General features: G+C 39.3%; 1 protein-coding gene across 2 annotated transcripts; it reads left to right on the top strand.

Moving 5' to 3' along the window:
* The first annotated feature begins 1,809 nt into the window (after positions 1-1,809).
* Positions 1,810-11,025, top strand: LOC133535259 (protein LSM14 homolog B-B-like). Of its 2 annotated transcripts, none has more exons than XM_061874922.1 (8): positions 1,810-2,047; positions 7,305-7,468; positions 7,530-7,659; positions 7,723-7,905; positions 7,998-8,066; positions 10,034-10,167; positions 10,246-10,372; positions 10,458-10,638. In XM_061874922.1, the coding sequence occupies exons 1-7, from the start codon at positions 1,921-1,923 to the stop codon at positions 10,363-10,365; spliced, it is 927 nt and encodes a 308-aa protein (XP_061730906.1). In that variant the 5' UTR covers positions 1,810-1,920; the 3' UTR covers positions 10,366-10,372; positions 10,458-10,638. The 2 variants fall into 2 exon arrangements, with proteins under 2 accessions (XP_061730906.1, XP_061730905.1); XM_061874921.1 differs by having other exon boundaries at positions 1,819-2,047; positions 10,034-10,171; positions 10,458-11,025.
* The last annotated feature ends 510 nt before the right edge of the window (positions 11,026-11,535 follow it).

Here is an 11,535-nt window from a genome sequence, read left to right as displayed (position 1 = left end):
GTGTGAATGTTGTCTGTCTATCTGTGTTGGCCCTGCGATGAGGTGCCGACTTGTTCAGGGTGTACTACGCCTTCCGACCGATTGTAGCTGAGATAGGCGCCAGCGCCCCCTGCAATCCCAATAGGTAATAAGCGGTAGAAAATGGATGGATGGATGGATGGGGGGAAATTATTCTCTGCATTTGACCCATCACCCTTAATCACCCCCTTGGGGGTGAGGGGAGCAGTGGGCAGCAGCGGTGTCGCGCCCGGGAATCATTTGTGGCGTCTTAACCCCCAATTCCAACCCTTAATGCTGAGTGCCAAGCAACGAGGTAATGGGTCCCATTGGTATAGTCTTTGGCTATAAAAATATATATATTTATATGACTCAGCAGGGATTTGAAATGACGACCTAACAGTCTCAGGGCGGACATTCTAACCACTAGGCCACTGAGTAGGTAACAGGTGTCGTTATTTTGTACATGGCTTACACATCTCCTCTTTCTGCTGTAAAAATTGTGAATGATCTGCTTGAAACTCCTGTGGGGAAACTTTGACAGAAAAATCTGCAGCTTATTCCAAAATGATTGTGTGATGTAATGAGTTCTGGAATAATGTTGTGAATGACATCTGCAGGGTCAAAACGTGGTCTCTTCCTAACAGGTATTTACTTACCAACAAAGTCAAAGAGATACAGTGGGGGAAAAAAGTATTTAGTCAGCCACCGATTGTGCAAGTTCTCCCACTTCAAATGATGACAGAGGTCTGTAATTTTCATCCTAGGTACACTTCAACTGTGAGAGATAGAATGTGAAAAAAAATCCAGGAATTTACATTGTAGGAATTTTAAAGAATTTATTTGTAAATTATGGTGGAAAATAAGTATTTGGTCAACCATTCAAATCTCTCACTGATGGAAGGAGGTTTTGGCTCAAAATCTCACGATACATGGCCCCATTTCATTCTTTCCTTAACACGGATCAATCGTCCTGTCCCCTTAGCAAAAAAACAGCCCCAAAGCATGATGTTTCCAACCCCATGCTTCACAGTAGGTTTGGTGTTCTTGGGATGCAACTCAGTATTCTTCCTCCTCCAAACACGACGAGTTGAGTTTATACCAAAAAGTTCTATTTTGGTTTCATCTGACCACATGACATTCTCCCAATCCTCTGCTGTATCATCCATGTATCTATTTTGGTATAAACTCAACTCGTCGTATATATATATATATATATATACATATATATATATATATATATATACACTTTATATATACACTTACTGTCTTTGTACTTATTTTGATTGTTGTTTCTTGTCTGTTTGTAAATGTTGAAATTTATAAATAAAAGTTTAGGGGAAAAAAACAATGCATATCGATTCCCTGTCATACATACATAATGTGTTTAAGGTATTTTTAGTCGTCGTGTGTGTATTGCATGTAGTTATAACGTAATAAAACAAAGAAAAAAACAAGTCTAACCCCACCTATGGGCCCATCGGTGTGTATTGGTAGGAGAAACAAACTAACCCTCGTCAAACGCAGGTGGCTGAGCAGCACAGTGACGTCACTGCGGAGTTTATAATTCTCACAGGTGCCCGTAATTGCACGTCGCCGCTGATAAATGTCTTTAATGATTAGTCTTGCCATTATTGGGGGTCTCTATCTGCTTAAACGTCGTTCTATTTGAATTGTGCGTAGTTATCACGTAGTACATTTAAAATAAAACGGTTTACCCCGCCCATGGGCGCATCGGTGTGCGCTGGTAACGTAAACTAACTAACCATCGTCAAAGGCAGGTGGCTGAGCAGCACAGTGACGTCACTGCCGATTTTATAAATCACACAGGTGCCCGTAATTGCACGTCGCTGCTGATAAATCTCTTTAATGAGAAGTTTTGCCATCTTTTGGGGGTCTTTGTACGCTTAAACCGCTGCAAGCATGAGTGGCAGAGGTGGAACGCCTTACATTGGCAGCAAAATAAGTTTGATATCGAAGGCGCAGATTCGATATGAAGGCATATTGTCCTCGGTGGACACAGAACGGTCCACGGTTGCTTTAGCCAAAGGTAAGTTTGTTTGATGGAGTCTTAAATTGTGTGCAGCTTTTTCAGTGACGTGCGGGGAACTAAACCCCATACTTTTGGAGGTTTTTTTTTTTCTTTTTTGACTTAAATTCATATGTGCAGCTTTAATCATTGTTTTAAGTTGCACTTTAGAGCAGTGTTTCTCAAATGGGGGTACGCGTACCCCTGGGCGTACTTGAAGGTATGCCAAGGGGGTACGTGACAATCTTTAAAAATAGCAACAATTCAAAAATCCTTTTATAAATATATTTATTGAATAATTCTTCAACAAAATATGAATGTAAGTTCATAAACTTTAAAAAGAAATGCAACAATGCAATATTCAGTGTTGACAGCTAGATTTTTTGTGGACATGTTCCATAAATATTGATGTTAAAGATTAATTTTTTTGTGGAGAAATGTTTAGAATTAAGTTGATGAATCCAGATGCATCTCTTGGCACTTTAAAGGCCTACTGAAATGAGACAATACACCGTATTTCCTTGAATTGCCGCCGGGGCGCAAATTAATTTAAAACCTCTTCTCACTCCTGCGCTTACCAAAGGCATGCGGTAAATGTAAGCATGCGCTAATTATTTTAAAACCTCTTCTCAGTCCGGCACTTACCAAAGGCATGCAGTAAAAAATTGAGTGTGATGTAAGCTTGGACCTTAAATCCTACTGAATAGCTCTTAAAGGCCTACTGAAATGAGATGTTCTTATTTAAACTGGGGTAGCAGGTCCATTGTGTGTCATACTTTATCATTTTGCGATATTGCCATATTTTTGCTGAAAGGATTTAGTAGAGAACATCCACGATAAAGTTCGCAACTTTCGGTGCTAAGAGAAAAGCCCTGCCTCCACTGGAAGTCGCAGACGATGACGTCACACGTTGAGGGCTCCTCACATATTCATTGTTTTTAATGGGAGCCTCCAACAAAAAGTGCTATTTGGACAGAGAAAACGACAATTTCCCCATTTAATTTGAGCGAGGATAAAAGATTTGCGTTTGAAGATATTGATAGCGACGGACTAGGAAAAAAAATAATTAAAAAAAAAAAAAAATACGCGATGGCATTGGGACAGATTCCGATGTTTTTAGACACTTTTATTAGGATAATTCTGGGAAATCCCTTATCTGTTCTATTGCGTTGCTAGTGTTTAAGTGAGTTTAATAGTACCTGATAGTCGGAGGTGTACGTCCACGGGTGTCTTGACGCCAATGTCTCAGGGGAGTCGACGGCAGCTTTATGGATGGCAGAAGCTCAGCTTTTTTCCGGTGAGAAGCGACTTTTTACCACGATTTTCTCATCGAAGCCTGCTGGTTGACATTCCGTCGTGATTCATGTTTGCTTGACCGCGCTCTGATCCATAGTATAGTTTCACCTCCAGGAATTTTAAGCAAGGAATCACTGTGTTTTTGTGGCTAAAGGCTAAAGCTTCCCAATTTCATCTCTCTACTGTGACTTCTCCAATATTAATTGAACAAATTGCAAAAGATTCAGCAACACAGATGTCCAAAATACTGTGTAACTATGCCTTTAAAGCAGACGACTTTTAGCTGTGTGTGTGTGTGTGTGTGTGTGTGTGTGTGTGTGTGTGTGTGTGTGTGTGTGTGTGTGTGTGTGTGTGTGTGTGTGTGTGTGTGTGTGTGTGTGTGTGTGTGTGTGTGTGTGTGTGTGTGTGTGTGTGTGTGTGTGTGTGTGTGTGTGTGTGTGTGTGTGTGTGTGTGTGTGTGTGTGTGTGTGTGTGTGTGTGTGTGTGTGTGTGTGTGTGTGTGTGTGTGTGTGTGTGTGTGTGTGTGTGTGTGTGTGTGTGTGTGTGTGTGTGTGTGTGTGTGTGTGTGTGTGTGTGTGTGTGTGTGTGTGTGTGTGTGTGGCGCTCATATTCATAACAGCCCACGACGTCTTGCGTACACGTCGTCATTACACAACGTTTTCAATACGAAACTCCCGGGAAGTTTAAAATTGTAATTTAGTAAACTAAAAAGGCCGTATTGGCATGTGTTGCAATGTTAATATTTCATCATTGATATATAAACTATCAGACTGTGTGTTGGGTAGTAGTGGGTTTCAGTAGGCCTTTAAGTTAATTATTACTATGTGTAGAAATCTTTATTTATAATTGAATCACTTGTTTATTTTTTAAAAAGTTTTATTTTTATATCTTTTTTCCAAATAGTTCAAGAAAGACCACTACAAATGAGCAATATTTGTCACTGTTATACAATTTAATAAGTCAGAAACTGACAGAGTGCTTTATTTTACTTCGTTATCTCTTTTTTTCAATCAAAAATGCTTTGTTTTGACTAGGGGGTACTTGAAGTTTAAAAAAATGTACACGGGGTACATCACGGAAAAAAGGTTGAGAACCACTGCTTTAGAGTAAAAGGAAAAAGAAAGGAGTTATTCGCTTTCATAAAAACGTTCCAATGATATTATATGATGAATGGGTCCAAAAAGTATTAAATACTTTTGGGGGTATTAAATACTTTTTGGTCCCTATTAAATACTTTTTGGTCCCATTTGCTTTTAACAAAATACATAAATTATTGAGTGTATCTTACCTTTCTGTATTTTTATCTGCAGCAATACCTATTAGAGATGTCCGCTAATGTTTTTTTTGCTGACACATTGTCCAACTCTTAATTACCGATACCGATTGTAGCTGAGATAGGCACCAGCGCCCCCCCATGACCCCAAAGGGAATAAGCGGTAGAAATGGATGGATGGGATGGATATTAACCGTTACCGATATATACAGTCGTGGAATTAACACATTATGCCTAATTTTGTTGTAATGCCCCGCTGGAGGCATTCTGTGTGTCATACTTGATCAACTCAGGTTATGGAAAAAAATGCCAACATGGCACTGCAATATTTATTTATAGTAGTCACAAAGTGCTTTTTTTTTTAACATGCATCAAAACAGCAGCTTGGAATGTGAGACATGCTCTCCCACGGTTTAGCTCGGTTGGTAGAGTGGCCGTGCCAGCAACTTGAGGGTTGCAGGTTCGATTCCCGCTTCTACCAATCGAGTCACTGCCGTTGAGTCCTTGGGCAAGACACTTTACCCACCTGCTCCCAGTGCCACCCACACTGGTTTAAATGTAACTTAGATATTGGGTTTCACTATGTAAAGCGCTTTGAGTCACTAGAGAAAAAACACTATATAAATATAATTCACTTCACTCCCTAAGAGAGCATGAGGAGGTTGAGGGGGCGGTGGGGTATATATTGTAGCGCAGTGGTTCTCAACCTTTTTTCAGTTATGTACCCCCTAAACAGAGCAAAGCATTTTTGGTTGAAAAAAAAGAGATAAAGAAATAAAATACAGCACTATGTCATCAGTTTCGGATTTATGAATTTGTCTACCAGTGCAAAATATTGCTCATTTGTAGTGGTCTTTAATGAACTATTTGGAAAAAATAAACAAGTGATTCAATTATAAAGATTTCTACACGTAGAAGTAGTCATCAACTTAAAGTGCCCTCTTTGGGGATTGTAATAGAGATCCAATTGGATTCATGAACTTAATTATAAACATTTCTTTAACAAAAAATAAATTTTTAACATCAATATTTATGGAACATGTCCACCAAAAATCTAGCTGCCAACACTGAATATTGCATTGTTGTATTTTTTTTTTTCCAGAGTTTATGAACTTACATTCATATTTTGTTGAAGTATCATTCAATAAATATATTTATAAAGGATTTTTGCATTGCTATTTTTAGAATATTTTAAAAAAATCTCACGTACCCCTTGGCATACCTTCAAGTACCCCCAGTGGTACGTGTACCCCCCTTTGAGAACCACTGTTGTAGCGTCCTGGAAGAGTTGGTGCTGCAAGGGGTTCTGGGTATTTGTTCTGTTGTGTTACGGTGCGGATGGTCTCCCAAAATGTTTGTCATTCTTGTTTGGTGTGGGTTCACAGTGTGGCACATATTTGTAACAGTGTTAAAGTCGTTTTATCAGTTCATCCTCAGTGTGACCTGTATGGTTGTTGACCAAATATACATTGCATTCACTTGTGCGTGTGAAAAGCCGTAGATATGTGACTGGGCCGGCAAGCAAAGGGAAGTGCCTTTACGGTTTATTGGCGCTCTGTTCTGCTCCCTACGTCCGTGTACACGGGTGTTTTAAAAAGTTATACATTTTACTTTTTTAAGACCGATACCAGTAATTTTGAAGCTGATATCGATCATTTCCAATATCACATGCTAAAGCATTTATCGGCAGGCCGATATCGGACATCTCTAATAGCTATCCATTAAAACGTACTTTGTATGATCATTAACTTTGTCTTAAAGTCCAGTTTAGATAAGTATTTAATCATTGATACAGTATATAATCCTCCATATTGGCAGACACATTTATTAAATTTAATTCAAAGCAATGAAACTATTTTTGCGTGGACAAACACCCGCAAATGCTGGTTTTCTCTAATAAAAATACCATGTTTGTTATAAATAGTAAGAAAAAAAACTAAAGCCTGGCTTCCGCTGGAGACGTGTCTGCAAGCTTGAGCGCCCCCCACTTCTCCCAGTGTGGCGAGTCAGAGTACTGCTGAGGCATTGAACTGCAAGTTGACAATATATCGCCCCCTACCATGAGGCAGAGGTACATGCTGCCTCATGGCCTGTCTTTTCCCCGCCTCTTCCCCGCTCTAGTTTGTGGAACGCTCTCCTTTAGCACCTGCGGGCACCACAGACTGTGGATACTTTTAAAAAAGTCTTAAAAATCCATCTTTTAATAAAAAAAAAACCTTTTTGTTAGATTTATGTGCTACTTCTAGCTATGAGGCTGTATTCGTTTTTATTTTACTTTACTATTCGTCTTACTCGTTGGGGGCAGCTATTTGTTGTTCGAGGTTTGTTTTTTAAATGCACTTTGAGATTGTTTGTTCAATGTAAAGGGCTTTTACAAATAAAATCTATTATAAGCACGTGCGCACATGCTCAATACACTGTGTGTAGCCGTGGACTTCTTGTTTCCCTTATTCTGATCAGGAAACACGGAATTTCCGCGATTCTGACCATGAAAATGATCCAAATATACAGGAACCACACCGAAATCAAATAGTAAGCATAGGCCAAAACAGAAATATTCAAACTTATTTTATTACTTAGTTTTAGGACATCTCATGGTTAAGCTTCCTGCTGGCAAGGTGAGGCACTGCCTCACTTGCCTCCCCTGACAGCATGTCACTGAGCTGCAGCTGCCCTAATCCTGTAGTTTTGTATTTTATGTTCAAACAGTGAAGTCCTATGGGACAGAGGACCGGCACACTGACAGCCCGGTGCCACCCAAAGATGAAATGTATGAGTTCATAATATTCCGGGGAAGCGACATAAAGGACATCACTGTGTCGGAACCAACAAAGCCGCATCATGGGCTCCATCGAGATCCTGCTATTGTACAGGTGTGCTCTGCCTTTTCTCTGAACTGTTGATGAACTGAGAAAGTTATTATGCAGTTTTTAGTCCTCTGTCGGCAGCTCCTCAGGTGGTTATCCCCCACGCTGTAGCCCATACAGAGAGATGATGCCTACTTACAACCAGCTGGCTGCCAACTCTCTGCTGAACCAGCAGTACAATGCAGCTTTGGGTCTAGGTATAGCTTGTTGTGCACATTTGTGTGTTTCACATTGTTTCATGCAATTTCCTCTTCACATAGGTCCGGGATTTCACGGCATCCCCCCCAGAAGAGCTCCCATGGTAGAACAGGCTGTTCAGACCGTCCCTTTGGCGGGCAACGCTGCGAAAAAAGGGAAATCCTCGACCCAGCCGCAGGTCAGACAGGCCATTCGACCGGCCCAGCGGTCTGGCTCCCAAGTTCAGAAGGAAAATGTACCCACTTGTAAGATTTTTGAAAATCCAATAAGCCGCTCGTCAGTGTTCCTGTTGCTTTGATTATTTTTTGGGGGTAATACTTGCATTTGCATCAAACAGCTCCCCGGCCGGCGGCAGGCAAGACACAAGGCCAACGCGCTGATAATCCGAAACAAAGAGGAAAACAAGGTAACATGAAATTAGATATTTCTATTCGCAAGCAGGGAAGTCAAATTATTTTTTTCTGCTATTTGAATATTATGTTTTCTTTTGAAAATATGTCATAAATGGGTGATATAAAATTAATGTAGAAAATACTATCAAAAATACGAAAGCGTTCGTTCCACCTCGATCGCGTCAAACCAAATTTAGAAGACTTCACTCAACACAGATTTCATGTCATAAAAGTTCACCTTTTAAGCGTTCACATACTGCATTTTGGAACAAGATAAGGTAGAGGTGTCAAGCTCAAGGGCCATAACTGGCCCACAACATTTTATCTGGACCGCAAACGCCTGGAAATGTGTCAATAAAGTACTCAATATTTTCTCTCTAACTGGAATGGATTTTTTTTTGTTTTTTTACTGCTTAAAATTTCATGGCTTTTTAAACTTTAATAGTATCAATTATTGCAAAACTGGTAGCTAAGTTGCCAGAATAAAAATCACTTGTACTGTTTTTTCATTAACAGAATAATATTGCAAAAACCAATTATAAATTTAACACAAAAATTCTGGCAACTAAGCTGCCAGCAGGTTTTAAAGGCAGAGCCTCAACCCCCAGAAGATGCACTAATTTAATCATAATACTGTACACTGTTATGATTGTAATTATTCACTCATGATAATTCTGAGTTTTTCTGTTACATTCTGACATAAAGCAACATTTCACGGTTATCATATTCAAATGAATGATAGGTTATGATTTATTTCATATTTTAGCCACTTCATATATATTTTTTTGCTTTAAGTTGGACCTAATTTTTTTAACATGTTTTCATGTTATTTTTTTAAAGGGTTTATCCAAAGCCATGCAACCATAATTTTTTTAATTCACTTAAACCGGGGGTCTCCGACCTGCGGCTCTTTAGCGCCCTGGAGCTTTTTTGAAAATGTATGAAAATAGAAAAAGATGGGAGAAAAAAATGTTTGTTTTAATAGGGTTTCTGTAGGAGGACATGACAAAAACCTCCCTTATTGTTACAAATCCCACTATTTATACTAAACATGATTCTCAGAGTATTTGCGTTTTGTTCTAATTTTGGCGGTCCTTGAACGCACCGTAGTTTACATGTATAACTTTCTTCAACGATGCCAGAGAAATAGCTTTTTTTTTTAGCTACTCATTCTTTTTATGCTGTGTGAATGCACAGTTGTTGACTTGTGTGGAGTGCTATCTGGACATTCGGTCAGTGCGTGACTGCATGCTAATCGATGCTAAAATGCGATTTTGAGTATCTTTATGTACACATTGCATCATTATGCCTCACTTGTAGGTGTATTTGAGCTTATTTAATTTATATCTGCATTTCTCATGACATATTTGTATGTAATATTGCCTGCATTTCTGATAGTTGTGTGCCGTTACTGACCACAGCAAACTTATCCGAGCTTGCATAGATTCTTATAAATCCGTTCGACAGCCTCCCGTTTCCTTCAACTTGGACACACATCTATTATACCATTGGCCATTCCAAGACAGTAATTTAGAGGAGTTATATCTCCCTCCGAGAAACCTGCATTTTACTAATGTTTTCCAATGTTTCAAATATTACATTTCTGTCAGATTTGTCAGCCTGCGACAGTCATTTTGATAGTAGGCTAATATAGACACTTCATGTTTTGACTTCATTATTACACTTGTAGAAGGCTTTTAATTGTTTGCGATAACAGATTACTTTTTTGTGTTTTTGGTCCAATATGGCTCTAACATTTTCGGTTGCCGACCCCTGACTTAAACGTACCAAATGTGCGTATGGTTTGACGCATTTTGGTATAAAATGGGATAGAGGGCCCATTCTCAGTCTTGTGTGGTGGGGTCCAGAACTTGGTGGCACACCCCTGTTTGCAAGCATTATAAAGTCATGATGCATACCTTTTTTTGAAAATCAGCAAAAATGTGCTATTAAATAATTTTTGCTCCTGTGCCCAAAAAAGGAAGTCGCAGGTCCAGGAACCGGAACAGAGGTCAGCTTCTTGTGAACTCCAAGTCTACAACTTTAAAATTTGAATCAGATTTTGATTTTGAAAGTGCAAACGCTCAGTTTGAAGATGATCTCACAAAGGAGATTGTAGGTAAGTTTATTGAATGGTTAATCTCATGGTATTTAAAGAAACAAAATGTTGATGAATTTCGTGGCACTCTGCAGTTGAGAAGGTGGACTCTGGGGAGGCCCCTGATATTCAGGGTACGCAGGAGGAAGAGACACTCGGAGATAAGTATTATAACAAGAGCAAGGGCTTCTTTGACAACATCTCATCTGACATAAAGCCCAGGTGATTTGATGCATTATTTGCCTGTCTCGATGATGCAGTATTTACCGGTCTGCTTTAAGTAAGGTCTACTTGTGTGCATTCTCAGAAGGACCTCATGGGCAGAGGAGAAGAAATTAAACATGGAGACGTTTGGAGTACCAGGCCGCTTCCTGAGAAGCCGAGGATTCCGGGGACGGGGCCACAGAGGGCAGAGCACTGCTGAGCAGCGAACCCTCCCAAAAATTGTCGGTGGGAGAGAGTAAAGATGATTTTTTTTTTTTTGTAAATACATTGTAGTTTTCTATTTATTTAATAAGTGCCTCCCCTTTTTTCCGATTTGACGCACTCAAATTTTTTGTTTCTTCAACTTAAATCTGCATTGATGGAAATGTACATTTTGTAGTATCTAAAAATGGGAGAGACATTTCTTTTAATCCAGCAGTGAATGTTTACATTTGTAGTTTAGCATGCAATGCAAGACTTGTCCTTGAAAGGAGCATCAGACATGCAATTTAATTTTGTTTCAATAGTTCTGGATATTATTTGGTCGAATGTCCACATGTAAATCCAAAGTGAAATGGACAGCCAACTGTACTTTATTTTTCCCCCAACTTCTACTGTTTGTAAAACACTGAAGTGTAACAGCTGCTATTAAATAAGGTGGTTAATAGAAACCATTTTTTCCGTCTCTTTACTGCAAATGTCCATGGAGGAAGCAACCTCTGATACCTTTGTTCTAAGGTTATATGTTCAAACCTTTGTAGTACCTGTTTGTTTAACCCATTCCGAAGGGGCCATTCAATAAGAAAAAATGCCATAAATTATGTGAAACAAATAATTTAACGCAAAACTCGAACAGGTTTACATTCAGAAAGCCAAAAAAACGACAGATTATATGGATAAATTAACATTTAGCCTCACTTTTACCTTTTTATTGAAGATTGGACAGTGATTGGGAGGGGAGAAACCTCACATATGCTGCCTCCTGTTATCTTGAGTTCAATATTGGTATCAAACCCAAGAACGTATGGACAAGGGCAGTTTTGTTTGCGTCAACTGACAACCACTGGGCGAGACAGCTATGCAACACAACACGTCGTGCTGTCGCCCCTCTAGTGTTAAAAGTATGCAATACTTGTACTGATTGATCGTGTTACTCCTGGTTTTCTTAAAATTCCCTATTA

The sequence above is a fragment of the Nerophis ophidion genome, linkage group LG16, assembly GCF_033978795.1.
Source record: "Nerophis ophidion isolate RoL-2023_Sa linkage group LG16, RoL_Noph_v1.0, whole genome shotgun sequence".
Taxonomy (NCBI): domain Eukaryota; kingdom Metazoa; phylum Chordata; class Actinopteri; order Syngnathiformes; family Syngnathidae; genus Nerophis; species Nerophis ophidion.
The sequence above is the reverse complement of the archived record's forward strand: the minus strand, read 5'-3'. Positions and strand labels throughout refer to the sequence as shown.

Bases quoted from the DNA above. Each gene is read 5' to 3' on its own strand.
- LOC133535259 (XM_061874921.1), top strand. From the start codon at position 1,921: ATGAGTGGCAGAGGTGGAACGCCTTACATTGGCAGCAAAATAAGTTTG. The intron at 7,469-7,529 runs GTGTGCTCTGCC...TGCAGTTTTTAG, and splicing joins GAGATCCTGCTATTGTACAG to TCCTCTGTCGGCAGCTCCTC. The intron at 7,660-7,722 runs GTATAGCTTGTT...CTCTTCACATAG, and splicing joins CAATGCAGCTTTGGGTCTAG to GTCCGGGATTTCACGGCATC.